At 48.9% G+C, this 22,096-nt stretch overlaps 1 protein-coding gene across 2 annotated transcripts; it reads right to left on the reverse strand.

Annotated features, from left to right (window-relative positions):
• Positions 1–2,392: 2,392 nt before the first annotated feature.
• Positions 2,393–21,374, reverse strand: cdh10a (cadherin 10, type 2a (T2-cadherin)). Of its 2 annotated transcripts, XM_029145965.3 has the most exons (12): positions 21,155–21,369; positions 16,025–16,365; positions 10,366–10,660; positions 8,582–8,701; positions 8,063–8,230; positions 7,813–7,994; positions 6,857–7,110; positions 5,837–5,973; positions 5,637–5,758; positions 5,105–5,213; positions 4,772–5,023; positions 2,393–3,450 (listed from the first exon to the last, which is right to left on the reverse strand). In XM_029145965.3, exons 2-12 carry the CDS (start codon positions 16,232–16,234, stop codon positions 2,960–2,962), a joined length of 2,340 nt encoding a protein of 779 aa, XP_029001798.1. In that variant the 5' UTR covers positions 16,235–16,365; positions 21,155–21,369; the 3' UTR covers positions 2,393–2,959. The 2 variants fall into 2 exon arrangements, with proteins under 2 accessions (XP_029001798.1, XP_055364467.1); XM_055508492.1 differs by having other exon boundaries at positions 4,772–5,213; positions 21,155–21,374.
• Between the last annotated feature and the right edge of the window lie 722 nt (positions 21,375–22,096).

The following is a 22,096-nucleotide window of genomic DNA, read 5'->3' on the forward strand; positions in this document are numbered from 1 at the left end:
TGTTCACACCTGCTCTCGCTGGTGACTGCAGCGAAGCGGGCCGTGGCCGCTGCTGCCTTGCCTTCCCTTTGTGCTCTGGAGCCGTTCTCCCTCCTAAAGGGCAGCCCTGTGCTTGTCGGCAGGTTCACGCCGCGCCGGTCGTAGCCCGCGGCCGCTGCAGGAGTCTCAGCTGTGGTCACATTTCATGTCTTTGACAGCCACAACAGTAATGAGGCTTTAAGAGGAGGCGGCGTGCATGCATGCGGCAGCGCAAGCTCGTCATCACTCCGCAGAGCAGAATTTATCGCTCCATGCATTTAAATTGCACGTTATAATCACACGCCGGAATTTCTGCCAACAAATGCAGAAAATAAATTCAAATTGGAAAATGAGACGAAGCATCTCAGGGGTTGAACTAGCTGCTGTTTTTCCCTGTCCGAAGTTGTGTGACGTTTAGTGATGTTCTAGATGCTCTTGGACACGTTTTTCATTTAGTTTTTTCTTCCCGGAGCCACTTGTGGAGACCTGGCTCCCGTTCCGCGTGTGCTGTAACGTCTGGGAGTGACTTCGTCTGTTTGTTTGTTTGCGATGACAAGCAACATTCATCATTTGTCTCAGGTGGTCCAGAAATGGTAAAACTGACCTTCTTGTGTGAATAGAATTCTGAGTGTGATGAATTACGCGCTGCGTTCGTGTGCTGACGAACACATGCTGTAGTTGTGCGCGTCACGTGTCACGCCTCAAAGTGAGGCCGTGTTGTTGTCCTCAGTCCTACAGTAGATGCACGACCCGCCGCGCCCGACCCACACGCAGTATTTATGGCTTAGTAGGATTATTTTTAAAGCTTTTATGGCATGCGTCTCACCACTGGCCTTTTACCACATGTGGGTTTCTACTGGTAAAAGGAAAATCAATTCTGCACTCAAGGGGGAACGGAGGCCTTATAAGAAGTCAAATGGACAGTTATGTGATCGATATGCGTTAAAAATAATGCCTTTAATGTTGTATTTGAGGCCACGACAAGCTGGATGTGAGAAATTAGGCTTGTTACTTGTTTCGGGAAAGTGTTTTAATTGGTTCAGACCGAGGTTTAGATTGAGGAAGCCAGCGCTGTCACTTCCCACCTGCGTAGTCATAGCTCACTTTGCGTGTTTTAATCTGTTCCAGTCACAATAGGCCGGTAAAAATGCCTCCTGCATTATGAACGGCGACAGGAGGCCGTTGGTTACGAGCCCTGTGTGGGGCATCCCCCCAAAAATGAAAGATGAACGTATGGCATCAACCTGCAGTCGGCGCATAAACCAGCTGCTGGAGCGCTTCAGGAAGTTGGTCGTTCATACGGCGAGAGGAAAAGCTGTTGGAAATGGAAATATGATCAAATCTAGTGTCTGTGCTTGTACGAGGAACTCAGGGCGCTGCTGCTTCTGTCTCAGAACGGCCTGGGACACTGAGACTTGCAGACTTTCTTTGCTTTCAACCAGAGCAGAGTAGGAGCTTTAACGGAGCTTCCACCGTGGTTCCTTTCACTGGTTCCTAGTTCTGCTGCGACACTGCTGTCAACCAGCTGCTGGAGGTCAGGGCTTTTTTATAGTCATCTGCACAGATGCCCGTTGTTCTGCAGAACGAAATATTTGCCGACCATATGGAGTTCTTTGTATTGTCACTAAAAGCATTTACTACCTTTGTTCCCTGTTTCTAAGTACTGTGTTTTATAGTTTGAGTATAGTATGTAGTAGTGGAGGTTTAGCTGTTTTTTAAATCTTACTTTCTCTGCTAAAGAGATCCCACAAACAAACAAGCAAGCGCTCAGAACAGAAAAGCACAAACAACAACTGCATCAGTGAACCCACACCTACTGTTTGTCTGTGTGTGGAATATTAAGCTGCTGGACACCTTCTCCCGTTCTCATGTGAGAGGTTGTAGAGGTTCGCTCACGTCACTCTCCTCCTCAGACACACGGCTCTTAGGTCACGTTTGAGGTCATTGTCCTGTTGGACAACGTGTGTTGACTCTTGCGAGTGTGAGTGTAAACAGCCTCACATCTCACCTGGAGAGGAGGTGAGACGCTGCGGTGGTGCGTTCAGGGGCCGTCCGTTCCCCCCACGCACGTCTAACACAGACGCCGTGAGGAGAATCAAAGCAGTGACGGCTGTGGACTGATCGGGGAGTTACCCCACGAAACCCTCCTGCATTTCATTAAGCACAAGGTGAAAGTTCACCTGCTTCAAAAGAGGCAGAATAAACTGTATATGAAACAAACAGCAGTTTTTTCTTCCTGACAGAGTGACGGCATTTTACATCTATTCACAAATACAAACATAAGTTAATTCTAATTTGCATATAATACAGATAATTATTGATATAATATAATATAGATCATTTTTGATCTGTTTGCTTTATACAGCCACAGAAGCAATTTTTACATAATTTTATTAGAAAAATAAGTATAAAAATATAAATATAAAACAATATGAGCCAGCATTCAAACAGCATGAGTTCAGTGTATGACGGTTTCCTACAACATACACTTTCCAGTACATATTACACCTACATGATGAAATGAATTCACAGTTTGACAAATCACCTGCACCAACCACTCACATGAACATTGCTCGTCAAACAGATATAGCAAATAGGATATAGGATGTCCATCGTTAAAAACATTTACAGTATTCCATGGAGATCGTCCCTGGCTCCCATTAAACACTGATAGTATACAATACTACTATCGCTCAGGTCAATTACAAAACGCACAGTCCACACCATAGTTCACAAAAAACCCTAAACTTCAAAGGCATCTGTACTGATTATGACCAAAAACAGTAATTCTATTGTGTCTCCGTTAATGAGGAGATTCAACACAGTTCGAGTCTGGATCCGCATCAGAAGGCCGTGTCTGAGGGGGGGGTCGCCCAGCGCTAGCTGGCAACTAGTGGCTAGTTAAGGAGATCACCAGCAGAAGAGGCCGGCCTGGCTGCGCCTAGGTCTCCCTGTCGGCGCCCTTCCCTATGTACATCTCTGCCAGCTTCTTGAACTGGGGTCCCCAGTTGCTGAGGTAATCGTAGTCCTGGTCCCCCTCTGTGGCGGCGGACTCCAGTGAACTGAGGGACTCTGCCAGGGACCCGCTGCCCTCGTAGGCGTAGGTGGCCAGGGAGTCGTACGGAGGCGCCGTGGGGTCCGAGTCGTTCTCCTGAAGCCTCCCGGTGATGAAGTCTCTCACGTCCGTGTTATCCTTTATAGGTGACGTCCTCCGAAAGGGAAACAGCATTTCGGGTATGATGTCCCTGCGCAGCTTGTTAGCATCCATCACCTCTGGGTTGCGTAACGTGCCGATATCAAAGGCCTGCGTGTCCTCCTCTCCGCCGCCCTCGTCGTTGTAGCTGACGACGTTGTCCCTCACGTCCTCCTTGGAGATGATCAGAGGCTCCTTCTTCCGCTGCCTCCTCAGCGCAGCGAACAGCACCACGATCACTGCGGGGAAAACGGAGAAGCTGAGCGTTAGCCGTGTGTCATGAGGACGGGAAGCATGCAGTAGCTTCTATATGTGTATGTACCGCTATAACAGCCAGGCGCTGCAGAGGCAGCACATGTCCACGCAGTGGCGCAGTTTGGCAGCAGGTGTTTTAAATAGACTCCCAATCCTCCACCGCTCGTCGTGTGGGAGCAGCACACTTCCCGCCTCACCTGCGCTCCTTCATTTCCCTCCTTTGCCCTAAACCAGCGGGTACAATAGACGTCTGCCTGCCTCCCACCTGGGTGTTAATTACACTGCCTTCTACATGGGCTGGGTGGGGGACTGACCACCGCTACGTTTTCAGACAGCACCGAGGGCTGCGATGATGACGAGCAGATAGGGAGAGCGGTTCCAGCCCAGTGGCTGCCTGTTGGAGTCAAGCGGAGGTGAATGAGACAGTCTGTCAGGAGGCTTCAAGCGTGAAAAGCATCTGATAATGAGCAGATGTCATGATATTTTGCTCAAGAGGAGGGAAGGAGGCTTAACCTCCAGTATGCTGCGGATCTATAATGGAGCCCGTTAAAGTTGGTGCTGTGGTCGGAGGAAGGGGTTAAAATCCAGCTTCTGCTCAGAGCTGGAGGCTCCTAACTAGAAGACAGGGATTCATAGATTCATGGGCGCATTAGCGATGGCCACTGCTGCTGTAGCTTAACTTGAGACTGGAGAAAGTCCGGGACCGAGTCTGACCTTTTGTTTGTTGGAGACTTATTGCTGGAGTTGTGGAGGTTGAACCGTTTAGCCCGAGTCCAGGCTTCGGGCTCACGTCTGTGGTTGAGTTAGGGCAGATTTAAAGCCACTGCTTGGTTTGTTACCGAGGACGGAACCAAAGTTCCTAGGAAAAAGGGTTGTTTACTGTATTTCATGCAGCCGAATCCTTGAGAATCAAATCAAAATGAATTGATGTTGCTTATGGCCACGGCAGCGGCTGCCAGCACAAATGCATATTTTCAGTAACATTTTATTGATTGCTACCAGTGGTCCAAGTTCTCGATCAATGCCCAGTTCTGAAATGGTAAAGAGACTCACTCATTTTTTTCCATCACTCTGGGCCACAGTATTGACTGTGAACTGGCTGCAGCGTGAAGCATGAGAACATCAGTCTCGCATGCAAACCGACCAACGCTGGGAAGGAACCCGAGGTCACTGTGGAGATTCGGTTCAGCTCGGCTAGAACGCTGCGGATCCGACTGCAGCTGCAGCAGCAGCAGCGCAGGCGGCTGGGATGGAAAAGACCGAACCCCACACCTGCAACGGACGCAACGTCAGGTTGGAACTTACTGAGGAGGATGATGACACACAGCAGGATGGCCACCAGGGCGCCGGTGGTGAGGCCGTCTGAGAAGGGCAGCACCTCCGGGTTGCACGACTGCATGTTGCCACGGCTGTCGCAGGCGCACACGCGCACGATCAGCGTGCTAGTGCTGCTCTGGATGGGGAAGTCATTGTCCGAGATGACCACGGGCAGGAAGTACATGCTCATCTCGCGCCGGCTGAAGCCCCCCCTCCGTGTCACGATGTTGGCTGTGTTGTCTGCAGGAACATCGTTAGCATCGTCACAAACTGGAACGTTCCTGAGGGATGAACCAATCAGCTGATCTGGTGCTAAAGTACCTTCGCGGTCAACGATGGTGAAGTTTGGGTTGCTGGGGTTTATACTGAAGACGAACTTGTGTCCGACCTGCGGCTCGTCCGTGTCCACGGCGCTGATGGTCTGAATCAGCTGCCGAGAGGAGAGCGAGCACACGGACTCAAAACAGCGACCGATTCCAAGCGCACAATGCAAAGTCTGAGCATTAGGATTCATTGCCTCACAAAGCGAGTCTAGACCTGACAACACAATAAAGCGAGGCCAATCAGATAGACACTGAATTAATCTGCAATTAGAGATGAGTGTTTGTATAATTTAGTCATTTGCAGTGTGTGGTTTACGTAAACACCTGCCTGCAGTGTCAGCGGCACAATGGACGGGGAGCCAACGTCGTCCACTCAGACTCTGAGTGTCAGGGAGGAAGTCACTGATGATTCCTGCTTAAAGCCACTTCCACCTGCTCGTCCTCCATCTCTCTACATGTACATCACGGTGCGGCTGGCTGTAATCTACTGCCTGGAAGCCCCTCCTTCCGCCCCCCCCGGCTGCACTCACCTGTCCGGCCTTGACGTTCTCGCACACGAAGGTGTCGTAGGACATGGCAAACTCGGGGGCGTTGTCGTTGACGTCCAGCACCTTGATGAAGACGGGCACGCGCGTCGTCTGACGGGGGTTATCTGCAACACACGAGCAGACAGGCGGTCGTCAGAGTGGCGCCCGCCGACGTCGGCGTACGACCTCAGCGTCACACCTACTGATTTCAGTCGCCACCACGGAGATGTTGTGCCATTTGGACATCTCTCGATCCAGCGCTTTGAGCGTCGTGATGGTGCCGTTTACGGCGTCAATGTTAAACAGCCTATCGAGATCCGTGTGCCGATCAATGGAGTATCTGAAAGAATCGCACAATTATACCAACACATAACGACTCACATCTGTAAATATGGAGCGCGCCGCGTATTATCTGCTACCCGGCGCCGCCGCATACATGAAATAGCGTTTGTGGAGTGAAGTGCACTTGTGATCCTCTCTGCTTGAGCAAATCCGCGCTCACAGGAGACGCACTCAAGTACTTCTTAACTTCATAAAGATGTTTTGCACAGTACATTGCCTGTTGTTTCCCGAGCACGACGTGCTCCCTTCCCTCCACTGTCAGAAGATGATACATCTTCCCTCGCGCCTCCTCATTTGTCAAAGTCAACTTTCGCACCGCGCTGAAATTTGAATATGCAACACAATATGGCGCGCGGCGCGGGCCGCGGGTGCGGCGTCTCCGTGTCAGAGACGGCCGGGCGCCATATGTGTGGGGCGGCGGCGGTGGCGGCGCCGGGCCGTGTGAATCCATACAGCAAATTAGGCTCTTTCACTTGGACTCGGCGTCGCTGCAGAGGGCTTACATAATTCTGGGAAATAAACAGTGTCTGTATTCGCTTCACAGGGCCGCCGCCATCTTCCACTGGGGAAATCACCAGCAGGGAACCATGAATAATATCCTCCTCTCCCCCTCTGCACTGACACATGGCTTGGCTGATGGATTAGATTTAGCAGAGTGGGCACATTTTTGTTGCGGCTCTCAGGAGGTGATGGGAGGTGACTTTGTGTTTCCACCATGTGTTGCCTGTTTTCGTATTGATTTGCTACTCGTAGAATCAAATGCGTTTTGAAACAATCAAATTACGCCATGAAGGTGTTGCAAGCGTGCGGTGGAGGAACTCTTTCCTTCGCGGGTCATTGATTCATTTCAATTTGGAGCCAGCAGTGATTCTGGCGCTTACTTGACCGGCTTGCTGTCGGCGTCCGGGTCGCGGGCCGACACCACGCCCACGAAGCTGCCGGCGGCCGTGTCCTCGTGCACCTCGATGACGTACGGGTTCCTGGAGAAGACAGGCGGCTCGTCCACGTCCTCCACCGTCACCCTGACGGTGGCGTAGTCTTTGAACTGTAAACCGTGGATGAACCGGGCGTCCAAGTAGGTGTTTTTCACCTCCACTTTAAACTCGTAGTCCCTCTTATTCTCATAATCCAGTGCCTGGAGATGAAAGAGCATCAGAAGTCACGCTCGAGACTTTTCCATAAAAACAGGCCGGCTCCAGGATTTTGACAGGCACTTCATTCATTCCATTTGTCTGCCTTTATCTCACTGTAAGTTACAAATCCTAGTGAGGAAGACTGATCTGGCTGATCTTGGGGGGGAAACTAAAAAGAGTGTGTAGCAAAGGAGTGTTTGATATTATTAATTTCACAGGCCGATTGTATCTGATTTTATAGCTCCAAAATAAGTTGTGTCGTCTTTCTTACATAAATGCACATTATCTAGGGCTGTTTCCAATCTCTAACGCTACTATTCTGTCTCCTCACTGAAGCGAAGCGCGTGTATTAGGACGAGATAAAACGACAGCGCCAGTGTAATTTAGATTAAAGCGGAGTGAGAGCGAGTCTGCAGATGCTCCAAAGTTACAGCATGGAGGCACTTCTCAATAAGTAATGATATTAGTCAAATGGGAGCATTAACAGGGTTTTTCTTCTGAACCTACTGGAGTCTGTCCGTCTTGTTCTGTATGTGCACTGGGCATGTGTACAGTCATCTAAGGTTTGCCTGCAGGCGAAGTCGTGGGTGTACAGAGCTCTCGTCCTATTCTCCTATTACTCAGTGTGCTAATTCAAATGCACATCGACCCTATGCTTCTCTCTCGTTCTCACGTTTGAGGCGCGAGTCGTGAGTGGACGTTACCTTCTTGATGATGATCACTCCCTCCTGCGTGGTCTGGTCGGTGATGATTTTGAACGTGTCATGGCCGCCAACGATGCTGTACTCCATCTCGGCATTGCGGCCGATGTCTGGATCGTCGGCCTTGATGTGACCTATGGCGCCTCCGATCTCCGTGGCCTCCACTGCCGTCACTCTGAAGGAATCTGTGCGAACGGAAGCATTCAGTGACTCGCGCCAGTCTGTGATGGCGAGGGCGGCGGTGGACGCTTACGGTTAGCAAAGCGCGGCGGGCTGTCGTTGACGTCGGACAGGGTGATGCTGACCGTGGTGGTTCCGGACAGGCCGCCCATCTGTCCGGCCATGTCTTTGGCCTGGATCACCACCTGGTAGTTCTCCTTCACCTCTCGGTCCATGCCGGGCAGCGCCGTCTTGATGGTGCCTGGACACAGAAGGAAACAGGTTCGCTACAGTCTGAACTTCTGAGATCTCTGGCCTGAGCCTTGTCGTGGGCCAGGAACTTGTAATGGGTCTGAGAGTGTTGGCTAATGAGTTCTTGACGTAATTTGCTGCATTGTCAGCTGAAGTTTTATCTCTATCATTTAATCTGTGTGCAGTAACAGTACATTTGCTTTTCCTTTAGACTTTTGCACGTTCGGCAGAAACGAGAGCTCCTTCTCTCTCCTTTTCTCACTCTGCTTTCAGAGACATTGAGTGCGAGGCTCCTGTTCCCATTGTAGTCTTGCGTAACACAGGAAGCTGCATCCAAGACGCCCCGCTGGCTTCGACTTACCGTTCTCCGAGTCCACAGAGAAATACGGCTGTCCCTGTAGGATGCTGTACACAAGCTTGGCGCTGTTCCCGTACGTTTGATCGTCGGCATCACTGGCAGTTACTGTGGCGACAGACGTACCTGCAAACACCCAATAGCTGCGTTAACATATTTGCTTCCTCTGCCTCTCTAACAGCACTTTGCACCATCGTAATGAGCCTTTAGGAACAGCAGCTCCCTAATTTCACTGGTCTTTCTCTGGTAAACAATGACTCATCTGTCATTTTCACGTCAAACGACGTGCGCTTAGTCAGATTGTTGGGCCACAAAGCGCCTCAGTGAAACGCTCGAAGGACAGACCATTAGCAGCCATTGTTGCTGCGGAGGCCAAAACTGTGGAGCTGAAGCGATTAAAGCGCAGCGTTCTGGTCCTGGATCTGCTCTGAACATCAGAGACTGTGAAGGTTCTGCTTCATCAATACTTTAAGTGGAGGCTGATTTTCTGTTGCTGTTCTCGTCACGTCTAAAATTCCTCCAGCCGTTGTTTTTTTTTTTTTTTGTTTTTTTTTGAGTTTATTTTTAAAGCATTATTGCAGCTGGAGTTTTGATCTAGCAAACCTTGACTGAGAGTCAACGCCGCATAATGAAACCATTCATATGACCCAAATAACACAATCACACAAGGCAGTTGGAGGAAACAGGGACGCGACGCCCTGTGCTCTTAATCATCAGCACAAATAAAAGCACAGAGCCGTAGTTAAGTGCTCGGTCCCTCATTTCCTGTCACTGAAGTCTCTCTTATATTAAGTCCTGCGTAATCCACCAAGCGTTTCGGCATCGTGCACATTGCGGATACTGTCCTTGGCATTCAGGAGTCCTCTGCCGCGTCCTGCTCGGGCCCGGCGCTCTCTGTGCATACTAATGACCCCCTGAACATCTGTCCCACTCAGTCCCTGCACTGGTGGCGTAACGGGGAGTTGCAGATTTCTTTTATGGCTGACTTGGTCGATTACCACTGTGTTCAGTTTGAATGTATACATGGGGCAGTTTATTAGTCCTGAGACAAGTAGCTGGTGACCCTGAGCCACCTGAGCATCTGTGCAGCTCTAACATTGTTCATTCCAAACAGGGCATCGTTATTTGTCATATAGACAATTAGGCTCCTGATTTACCCTCGATTGCCCCCTGTATTAATTTGTGGTTGCTTAATTGAGAATTGATTTTGAGTTATTTACAAATTTTCATAAGCTTTGTTTATATTCACGCTGCTCGCTTTATTTATATTACTTGAATGGAATGAAGGGAGGTCAGTGAAGCAAAGCCTTAATTGGAAAGACTGACAATCTAAACTTTCAATATTTCTGCCTATTAAACATGGCAAATGGCATTACTGGGCATGAATGTCCAATGAGCCCAACTTAACAAACACCAATCACAAAAGCAGCAAATGGCTTTTGAAGAACTCAATGCAGCGTCGCATTCGGCCGGTTCTGACGGCAGGACACTGTGCAGGAAAGGATGAATCTAAGAATTGCAAGTAATTAATTTGATCGTTTCTTAAATAAATAAAACATGTCTGCAACTATTTTATGTAATTTCCTCACAGAGTTTCTTGGTGATTGCTTTCCTCGTTTTTTTTTTTTTTTTTTCCTTTTTCCCAAGTTAATGTTCTGTGAAAGAAAATAACAACCCAAAACAGAAAAAAAAACCTTCTGCATATTTTATCAGAGTAGCCCAGAAAACAGCAGCACTGGTCAAATTCAGATCCCCTCATTTGCAAGTCAGCTCTCCATGGTGCAACTCACCGACTTCAGACATTTCAGGGACGCTGGCGAAGTAGATTTCCCTGGCAAACTTGGGTGCATTGTCGTTGATGTCGTGGATTTTGATGTTGAATTCCGTGTCGGGCTCCAGCTCGGTGTTGGTGTTCCTGTCCAGAACCTTGGCGTGCAGCGTGTACATGGCCTTCTCCTCCCTGTCCAGCCTCTTGGTGGCGTGGATGTCCCCGGACTTCTCATCAATCAAGAACAAGGTGCCGGCGCCGTCTCCGGTCAGGACGTACTTCACGTTCCCGTCGCCTTTGTCCATGTTTGAGTGCAGCTGCGAGTAGGAAAGAGCCATTAGAGTGGAACTTGGGACAATAGAGTGGGCTTCTAATTAGAAGATACTGCTGTCGTTGATGAAACAGCTTTGTCTCTGTTATGAGCTACAAACATTTACTACAAACATGACCTTGAACCGATCTCAAACATCGAGTCTCATCAGGAAGAAGAATTAGCTGCAGACTAAAAGCTATTGTTCCTGTGATGCCTCATGTGTGTTCCCCTTTAAACTCTTGGTTTTACTGTTGGTTTGCTTTTCCAGAAGCTACTTTAGCAACATTTAAACCTGTTGGCACATCAGCGATCTCTGAGATAATGGTGTGAACCCGAAGAGGAATCCGCTCCTGACCCGCGGTGTCGACTGCGACAAACTCCATTACTCCACATCAGATTAGTCCAAGATTTTTCTTCCTAATTGTGTCTTTGAAAAATGATGAAAAGCTGTCCTACAGCCACAATCGCTAAAATTAGTCACCTCTGACCTATCCATCACCTTGAAGCAGCTCCAGGTGTCATAGCGGAGTAATGGTGCCGCACCGTGACAGACACTTGATTCAAGCTCATTACTGTACTGGATCTGTCAGCAGATCTATTTAGAGCGCCGTCTCATGGGCGCACATTTTAAATGACAAGCAGTTAGGGACAGAATGTACGTCAGTAACTTATTAATATTAATGTCTGCGTGCTGAGAGGAAACTAATTATTTTTTCCCTGCACTTGGAAGGGTGATGTCAACAGCTCGAGTTTGGATGGAAATCGGAGCGCGCGCGCTCCGGATCCGAGATAACGGGGACGCACGTGAAAACAAGACGCTGTCAAGTTCAAATGAGCGATACGCGGTGTTTGGAGTTGTTTGAGTGTCTCCATGCAGATGAATCCATTAGCCAGACTTCATAAAAGCGCCGATCGTCGCATGTTGTCACGCTCGTTGTTGGGAAATATGAGTTGAGCTGCACACGAGGATCGATGCCCGTTGTTAACGTGAAGCTGCTGCTGATCATGAACAACGGGAGGCTTTTCGTAAGCAGAGCCATGAATTCTCACATTGCTGTTTTCTTCATGTATTATAAATATGTATGTGTGCGTTCAATTATTGCAATAGGGGAAAAAAGTTTTTATCTCAGTTTTTTTCTTATTAAACAGATTCTGGTCCTTGCTCACGTAGCAAAACTCTTCTCTGCAGCACAAACATATTTCATTACAGCCTCCCAGTCTCTCTCCGAACACCTCCATGCTTACAGTGTAATAATTAGGCTCGGGCTATTTCAGACCATGTCAAACCACATAAATTGCTTCCTTTCCCCAAATCTTTTGATTATATTCTCTGCGAGTTTTCATTCGATTATTTCCATATTTCACAGTCTTGGTTGTTAATCCTGTAAAAAAGACACCTCAGAAGCAAAAACAACACAGCGAGTCTTCAAAGCAGCCTCTACTCTCTGCAGCCAAGCTTTGTGCAGGATAATAGGAGTTTTTACCGTCTGCAGTGTGTATTTTATATTTCTTTTACTGCTTGTGGGGGCATAGAAGCCCTCAGCGCATGGACTTCTCCCTGTTATTAGATGTGTGCTGGCTTTCTAAGGAACATGCCTCATGCTCCAGTCCATACGTTTTCTATTCAGCGAATGAATACATAGTTCAGTTCATTGTGTACAAACCAAGTGCAGCGTAAACCAGAGGTGAGTTTCTGAACAATGAACGTTGTGCATGTAGAGCAGCTAAAAAAACGGCATCGATACTCAAAGTGTTTTCTTGCACAGCCTTAACCAAATCAAATGCTCGCTCCACCACGCTATATTTGCAGAGATTTAGTGGCTCTCCTTTCAAGGCCCTGCAACACAAACACAGCCTTTTCAAGGCCTTACAACACAAGCACAGAGGAGAGCCTTGATGAGTTAAATCGGCTTGCACAAACACTGAGGAATTGTCAGTAAAGCAGCAAAATCATTGGCAATTCTTGTCAGGTCTCTGCTAAGCATTGCTCTGTGCTGCGAAGAGGAGATAGCAAAACAGAGAGTCAAACGGATACACAATAATTACTCTGCTCCCCTCTCTCTCTCTCTCTCTCCCCAGACTTTATTGCTGGAGTACTGTACTCCAACGCATTGTACATGTTAATTTTACCGCTTACAGTTTCTGGAGTGAGCTTTGTGTTTTTCTGTACCTCACTCAACTTCTAGAAAATGAAGGCAAACATAAAAAAAAAAAAAACACACAACACCGTGCAAAATTGCAGGGACAATTATTGACGACGTATTAACACAACAAAGTGAGCTACTGTACCTTGAATATTCAAATTCGGGGCAGAGCATTTTGTTTACAAGGCACGAGACAATGCAATGCAGCAGGAGTTTAATGGGATTTAGCCGACTTCAAACGCGCCCCTGCATCCATAGTTTGTGCTCGTATTGCTCAGCATTGCAAGTGTTCACACTTCACAGCCCTCCTTAAGAAGTAGGGCAGCACAGCTGCACACAGCGAGCGCTCGCACATTAACGGCCCCGTGAAAGTCAGTTAAAATGAGATTTGAGGGTGTTACGCTCGATACGCGCCGCCGCTGCATCCATCGTCAAATATACGCTTCTCTCCACTGTTGACAATTGCCACTGAACCGTAGTAAGTCCGTAAAGCCTCACTTTTACTAATGCAGTTATTTTCCTTATCGTCCCGAGGTGTCACTCAGCGCGTAAGCCGCAGAGCAGCCTGTGCCGCGGTGCACTCCCCTCTCCCCTAACAAAGGCCTTACACAACTGTTCTTTACATCAGATTTGATTGCCGTAATCAAGAAATCCACCTCAAGTGACAGTTAGCGAGTGTGTGGGGTTGATTGGAGAGCTTTGATTGAATGCGAAATAAACAAGGTCTCCCGCAGTGTTGACCGCGGCGGCCGTTAAATGATCTTCATGGTGCTGGTCATGAAAGTCCTTCTGGTTCTGCTGGTGGTTCCACATCTCCGTTCTCCCTCCGTCCGAGCGCTGCTCTCTCATCATCACTCGCTCCGTCTCGTCATCGGCGGTTCGGTCCCACTCATCATCCCTGCGTCTTCCATCGGGGCCTTCGATCCCTCGCTGTGCCCCACCTTGCGTCGCTGTCTATTAGAGCTGCGCCCGACATTGATTTCCGTTATCAGATAACCTTCCAATTATCTGGCGATTAATCCAGTAATTATTTTGTCGACAACGTGTCATAAGACGGATAAAAAAAGTGGTATAATTTCACACAGCCTCGAGAGAGCGGCGCCTTTGAATATGGATGAAGCTGGAATCAGTGGAGTTTGGCATTCTGCATTAAAATCACCATAATTTATCAATTATTAAAAATTACTAGAATGTTCTGATGAATGTCTTTACTTTTAAGTAACAAAAGCCGTTCCTTATGTTTATCCTTTAATTCTACATAACTGAACTCAATGAACCTTTGCAGTTGGTGGGTGGTCTTGCGTCCTGTGATGACCTCGTATCTACTGTATATGTTTGACTGTTGAAGCCTGGTTCTTGGTCTGGTTTGAAGGGTGGAGCAGCGGCAAAGTAAAGCACCAGTGACCTGATCAAGTCCTCGGTGGCCCAATGTTCTGGTGCACTGTTGTGGTGAAGGCACCAGCTGCTCGCCTTGCACTTGGGGCCTCCGCTCGTGGGATCCTGGAAACCACCGCCCGTCCCCGAGTCGCCTCCTGGCATCAGCTCTGAGGCTCAGATCACCACCTTTTAGCCGCTCGTGAGCCGCCGGATGCTGCAGCAGGAGCATCGTTCTCCGCTCCGCCGTTGTACATCTTGTTTTATTAGCTGCCATCCATCTTGGAACTTGTTTTTGTGGCTGCGTTGTACGATTCATTTATTAGCGAAATTCTAGTGTGACAATTACTCATGCAATAATTGGATAATCATTTAGTCAGTGGAATTTTCAAAGAAGTTGTGAATGAAACTCTCGTGTTCTCATAAGCCTGAATAATGTCTTCAATTTGCTCAATTTCACAACGGACCTGACTTGAACCAATGACGATGGAGGAGATGATGCTAAATCACATGTATCACATCTGCCTCAGTCAGTCTAACTGATGACTCGCCTGCTTGGTCCCCACTCTTCATGTTCCCTGTTTAACTTCATGTATCGCCTCTCGGCGCCACCGCAGCCTGTCCGTCGGCGTGAAGCTCCCAAGTTAAACTGATTGAATTACTGATACGGATCGCATCCAGAGCACAACGGGACGGTGTGATTCGCCCTATTTCCCCCCTCTCTGCAATTTATTACAGCCTCGTGTTTTTCTGACAGTTTAATAGTGAAAGATATTGGACAGGAGAAGAGTGAGGAGCCAGCGATGCGTTCGCTGTCACGCCACAGAAGTTAGGTGCCAGGAAGCATCAGAGAGTGGAGAAGAAAGCCACATCACCGCAGTCAGCGCCGCTTCAAGCGATGGCCCCGATTACTGTAGCGCTGGCATTTGCTTTGCTGCTTCATCACCTAACACAGGTTGAGTTTCATCGTCCCTTTTTGATTGATGTGTTTTTTCTTCTCTTCCCGTTCCATTTATTTCTATCCTCTCTCTCTCTCTTTTTCTTCATCATATCGGGACGGTCGTTTTTTTTCCTCTTTTTGCAAAAGAAGTTGTCATACCCCCCTACTCAACCTTGTGCAAGACACTTGTTTACTCCAGAGAATGAGGTGTGTGATGAAAGCCAGCTTCCTCTGAGAAAATTGGCTGTCGACAGTCACCTCATTTCCCTCCCTCGAGTTGATAACTGCAGCTTTTTCCATCACACCTGTCTTTCTAGTGCTAGCACGGGTGTGCTGACAGGAACCTCTCTGATCTGGGTGGGGTGGGGGGAGCGCTGTCCCCAAAGTCTCCTTTTTGTGATTCTTGGGAGGAAAGTGTCTTGGAAGAGCTGTAGGTTTTTAATTTGGTCTCCCAGCCGCTCCTCTGCTCCGAGACTGTTTTCTGGCCCAACGCAACACCTCAAATGTTCCTTGGAAAGCACGAGAGGTGTCGGCGTGATTTGAATTCGCTGAGCAATGGGCGCCACTGCCTCCTCGTTTCTGCAGCGTTTCTCTCTCTCAAAGCACCATTTTCGAGTTGAGAACAGTATTTTTATGGCCCTGGTGTTAAATAAGTGTCGTTAAGACGAAGCTGTAGCTGACGTGACTCGTACTAATTGACTGATTTGAGTAACTATTAAGATTCATGTTACTCAAAATCTAAATGTAGACAAAGACCAATTCTTACAGAGCGGTTTGCGTCTCATCGTCCGTTACCTGCACACGTAACAGCCACATCTCTGGCAGCACATTTGTCTTTAGCCAATTACAGCCGACACCACTTTGCCAACTAAACCCGCTGTAATTAATCAGCAGACACCTGTTACGTTACCTTGCCAACGTATTGATGGTCGTTTCCTGCGTACTCCTCGAGCAGAAAGAATTGATTCCACATCCATCCTCGCTTGGAGCGCTGTAGAATCCTCCCGTCACTCTCCGTCATCCCAAACAGATTCCCAATATTCCCAGGTGTGAACGGCAGGGCCACAGTGGGCCACAGGATGGAGAGCATCAGCAGGAGCAGAACCTGATTGGTTATCATGGTACCCAATCAGATGGCAAATGTCCTGGGTAATGTCTGAATTATGGTAATGAGCTTGTGATGGGATGAACACTGAAAGGCAGTGTCATCAGAACAGGCATTGTATTCCCCTCTTTGATGTCCTTAGATCCCTGCAAAAAAAGGGAAACTTTAGTCAGAAAGCACTTTGATGATACCTTTCTATCTCTTTGACAATAGGCTTTACATCCTGGCAGAGTAGCAGAAGCACTCGAGTAGCGCGCTGCCAGCAGAAGGGCAGCACTTAAACACACAGGAGTTGACTGATAAGCTGCATTGTGCTTTATCAGAGCAGCAGCTATTTGTATTTAGTTTCATTTCAAAGCGCGATGGCCGATATTAAACCGGAGCTGCTGGTTCCGCGGCAGTTCATGATGACAGAGCAATGCATAACAAACCCAAAGCATGCTTATAGCAATCCAACGTCCAAATGGTTGCTCGCACACTCCAAGAGGGCGAATATGAAACCAGCAGCTGGAGTCTCCTCATGTTAACAGATTCATAAATTCACTGGTGGGGGTTTATTATCAGCAGTGCATTCAGAACCTACTGTAATAATAAAAAGAAGTTGATGAACAGAAACCACCTAAAAATAGAATCAACAGAGATCAGGCCAAATGATTTGAGGAAGACTAGGAGCTGAATATTCATCCCTTTCATTAAAGGCTGTCCTGTACGACGTATGGAGACGTGCTGTTTGTGTGAATAAGCTGCCTTTTAGTAAATCCACTGCAGTTCACAATAAAGAGCACTTCTATCTCCTCTCCCGGTGTTTGGGGACTAAAGCAGCGAGCCGCACTTCTGTAATTATAAGTTGCATTACTGATGATATGCAAACAGCGCTTCAAAGCCGGCGAGCGCGTTCCCTGGGCTTAATGCAGGCGACTGTGGGAGCAGAACGTTCTCTGCCACGCGCTGAAGTGCGTCTGAGGAGAAACCTTTCCCCTCCGTCCTCTCCTCACGTCGCCTTCCACAAATTTGAATTTGAGAGTTTGAGCATCCATTGGTGATGGCGAGTTCCATAGACTGTGTCCCCAGAGTGCAGCGGTGCCACCAGAACCGCGGCCGGGTTCTGTTTGTCGGGACTGAAGCTGTGATGAGCTGTTCCGCGTCTCCGGGAGCCGTCTCCAAAGGCGGCTGGTGCTGATAGGTAATTTGGGCGTGCATGCATATTTGATGCTTTTAGAAGTTAATCCTAATAAATCTTTCCTCTCTTTCTCAAAGAGACCATTTAGCAGCGTTTCCGAAGGCTGATGCTGCAGCTGCCGAGTTATCCTGACAAGCGTTCGCTCGGCACCTCGGGGAGCGGGGAGCGCCGGCACATGCTAGTTTATCAGTCACCCTGCTTTTGTTCCCAGCTTTTAAATAAGGGCTCAAATGTCACCGGAGGTATCGGGACGAACAAAGGGCCCGTTACTGTCTAGGAACAAATTACTATTATGGTTCCATTGATGAAAGTCAAGCGCAGAATACAAATGAATGTAATCCCTTGAATAGGAAATCAAATAAGTGAGCTAATGAGATTTCAACATAAAACACTGCTCGTTCTCATTCGCCCTGTTTAACTCGGCTGATTTTGTTTAATCAGCCATAATTTCTAAACAACGCTTTCGCCCTCTTTAAAAGACTGTTTGACTGAGTCGATCAAATACTTCTCGCCATCGAGGTTTCAAGAAGCAGCACTCAGACGTACAGAGCGTACTGTGCAGAGTCTTTGGACCCAAAGCGCTCAGGATCTGGACTGATCCAGAGATCCAGAGCAGCATCGTCCTCTGAATGCACGTGGGCAGAGGGGGGTTTCATTCTATTTTTACTCGCCCGTCTGTGTCCATAACGTGCCGTGAATGTGACATGTGCGTTTCCCCAAATCAGGCGACGCTGCCTCGCAATTAATGGAGTCTGATGCTTGTGATTGCATTTTCTAATTATCATTCCAGCCTGTCCTTGAGTTTTAATAGCATTCTGGATATTAATCTTTGATGTGGTGCGCCTATTAAGGATTAGGCCGTTGTGTCTTTTCAGAATTGGTCCAAACACTTCATTAAAGGATGAGCGAGCACGAGCTGAATCCGTGCCAGAGCCTATAGACTCAAGCTGAATTATCTCAACTTAGCCTACTTAGCCTATTAAAGAGTGCTGGTTATTAAAAAAAAAGTTGTTTATGATCAGATTAATTTATGTGGCTTGGCTTTAAAACCAGAGATGTGAGCAGAGCAAATTGTTAAATATGCGTTTAAAGTAGTTGTCCAGGGTTGTTCCTCTTAATCTTGGCTCAGGCAGATTCTGGCAGAGCCTCTGCCGCGCTCTATTTCTCTAATATGCAAAATTATACATTCTTGTTTTGCTGAATAAGAATATCTTTGATCTGATATGAAGTAGCTGTTTATGGGGATGTGCCGGAGCAGAAAAGCACAGCGTTGCACATTAGTCTGTGTAAATGTGAGTACACCCCATCACGGAGCGCCAGGTTTCCCCACCAACAGTGAAGGCGGCTCTGCAACTAAGCACTTCTCCGGGTTTAGTAGGACAGTAATTACCGGGGCAGTGGGCAGCAGAGGTGTGGTTGCTAAACCTTTTAAGAGCTCTTGCATGCATAATGAATTAATAGCAGTCTATACATGGGAGGATGAACTCTCTGTCCTCTGCGTGGTCAAAGCCTTTAGCATCTTTTCAGCACACGGCTGCAGCGTTGTGGTTGTTTACTGTCTATTATCTCCCACATACAGTACGGTACAGGAGGGTGGGGTCATGTGCAGTACGTCCATCCGTCTTAGTATAGTTATAGTGGGATGCAAGTTTTTATTCTACATTTAGTTTCATTGTACTTTTTATTTGACATGAAGAGGCATCATGTCATTTCATTCCCTCAGATCTTTGCTCTCAGCTGCGTTTTGCTCCAGGGTGCTGTTGCTCATCCTCCACCTGTAAAACACTCTGAAGGTGTTCGCTCGGATTCCTGTCAGGAGACGGGGCCTGACGCCGACACGCCGCTGACGTCTCCCCCCTTGAAACCGGATTGTTAGGTGTTTTTTTTGCTGTGTGCTCGGGATCAGTGTCACGCTGGAGGATGAGCCTTGAGGCGCGCGCTGCAGCCGCTCACGAGGACTCGCTTGATCGGCCGGGCGACGTGTGGAACCGTGGTGAATTAGACATAGAGCAGAATAAAACGGAGGGAAGCGGCTAAACCACAGTCTTCGGGCCCTGATGAGGCCGTGCGGTTTAGCATCCGCAGCCTCCAGCCCGCGACTCAAACCGCTGCCATTCAAAATGCACTGAGCTCCAGCCTCGCGCGCTGCCGAGGAATTCAACAAGGCAGCGTAGCACGTGTCAGCGGGCCGTAAACACGTAGAGCTGCCGCACTCGAGGGGCGAAATCCGCGCTTTGTTGCAAGGTCACGAAGCCGGGGTCACGAGCGCCGTCTCGGCTGTTTGACGCCCCACAGACGAACGTGGGCCGCGCTCGCTGGACGTGCACGCGGGCCGCGCACGTGAGCCGTGCACGCGGGCCGCGCTGATTGCCCATTGGAGTGGCTCCAGAGATTGCTTGCCGATACCGACGGACGAGCTGGGGCCGAGTGCGGCTCCGGCAGCGAGGGGCGTCGGTGCAGAGGCCGCACCTGCGCCGGCCGCCACTTGGTGGAGCCCTAGACCTGCGCAAGCCGGCGCGCGGCGGCTGCAGTCTGTGGCGAACCTCAGCGAGCTTTACTCATGTTTTGAAATCCTCTAAGCAATTTTGTGATACAGTGCACACTTGCTCATTGAAAAGCGACTCCGCGGGGGGGGGGGGGGGGGGGGGGTCACTGTTTGTTGCAGGGGGCACGTTGACACTGAAGCGAAATGAAATGCATCGTGTTTTTAATGTGCGCGTTGCTGTCGGGAGACTCTGTGCATCACAAGAGTGGTTTAATTTACCTGTGGTAAAGAAAGTCTCAACAACAGAAGACGAGCAACTAAGACAGGAATTAATTTAAAACGACTATTCTCAGCATCTGACATTATTCTGTTGAAGGGATGCACTGACTCGCCCCGGTTTGTGGTTTTACTAATACAATTCAGACATTTGAAAGCAGCTGTCTGAAAGCTCATGAGAGCCTCTGCGCTTGTGTGGGAGGATGGATTTCCACGGCTTTTTGTTTCCACAGTGAAAGGTCACTCCACATCTGACAATAATTCAGGGAGCATGTTAGTGGCTAATTCGCACTAAACAATAATGGCGCTACACGGGCGACCCGGTGCACGCTGCAATCGCCTAATATATCACTTTGGCGACTGTAAAGCTGTCTGTGCGAGAGGAGAGGGAAGGGGCGGATTAAGTTTGTGCTGAGGAGGACGTGCACACGCTCACGCTCCGAGCCGGGCACCGTGATCAGCACCTATTGGACAGATACGAACGCTGCGGCGTCTCATCAGATAGCGGCACCCGGCGCTCACGCGGCTCAGCCTCTGCTTCAGCAGGTGTCGGAGTGTTCTGGAGTCACACAAAGTTAATGCGCGTCTGAGCGGAAGCACAGTTTGTCCCCGAGACACGACGCCAGCCCCAAAGTTCCCAAGTGTCATCAGCTCGGCGGTGAGCGATTTGCAGGGAATGACCAGGAGCTGGAACATTTAGCGGCAGTCGTTTTTCAGCATTTGTCATTACGGAGCCCAAAGTTCCCGTTCGAGTGTCATTCACGCAGTCGTTCCAGTGAATGAGCCCCGGACTGAAGCGGACGGACGCATGGAGCCCCTCATCGCTCCGTGCGGGCACGTTTAACTGTTATCAAGCTCTTTGAAGTTGCGTGAGAGAGCTGCTGCCTCGGTCTGGCTCCGTGTCAGTGCAAGGAGCAGAGCATCCCCTGGAGTCGGGAGACAGACAAAATGCAGAATGTTTCCCCTAATATGCGTCGGGAAGAAAAGCCCTTACCTTTGATTTCACAGCTTAGCATCCATCTGTGTCACTGAGAGCGCGGTGCTGTGTTCCTACTCCAGAGCGGTGCTTAGTGGCGGAGAATCTGACTCCTCACGGCTGTGCTTACATTCCAAGACTGACAACAGCACAGCTGGTGCGAACGTGTATGAGTGTGTGTGTGTGTGTGTGTGTGAGCAAAAGAAAGAGAGAGAGGGTCTGCTGCCTTCCTCCCTCGCTCGCTCGCTCGCTCTATGCCTCTCTCTCTCCCTCTGCCCTCCCTCGCTCCATTTCTCCTCCCCGCTCTCTGGCTCCTCTCCCCTTTCCTCCTCTACACTTTCTTTCTATCATCTCCTCTCTGTGTGTGTGTCTCTCTTTCTCTGACTCTCTCTCACCCCCCCCCCCCCCCCCCACCCCTCCTCCTCCTCCCCGGCTCTGTCTGTATCCCCTCCTCTCTCTTTCTCTAGCTGTGCATCACTTCTGGCGGTGGATGTCACAGAGGCTGAAGCTGAGGCGACTCTGCCCCTGATTGGCTGCCATTCACAAGTTAGCGATAAAGAAAAGGGGAGAGAGGGGGAAAAAAAAACAGGAAGAAAAGCAGAGGGAGGCGAAAAAAAGTGGGGGGAAGGGACGAGGGAGCAAAGAGTGCCCTTACATCCCAGTGAGCATCAGTTGACTGTGGAATGGAGAAAGGATGAGGTTAGAGGGTGAGCAAGAGGTTGGACGCAGTGTTTTTCTTTTTTTTTTTTATCCTCTCAGTGAATGCATCCAGAAAGCTCTCTACATAAGAGGCTGCATAGAAAGTGACTCTGATGGATGGACTGTAAGATGTTTGATGTCTAAAGCAATCGGCTCCATCTAATCTTCCTTCAATGACAGCGGAATGAAGGAGAAAAGGGCCATAAGTTGTAAATCAGCCTGGCGGTGGTGGTGGTGGGGGGTGGTCGTACGTGCGGGGGG

This window comes from Betta splendens, chromosome 4, assembly GCF_900634795.4.
Source record: "Betta splendens chromosome 4, fBetSpl5.4, whole genome shotgun sequence".
NCBI lineage: Eukaryota > Metazoa > Chordata > Actinopteri > Anabantiformes > Osphronemidae > Betta > Betta splendens.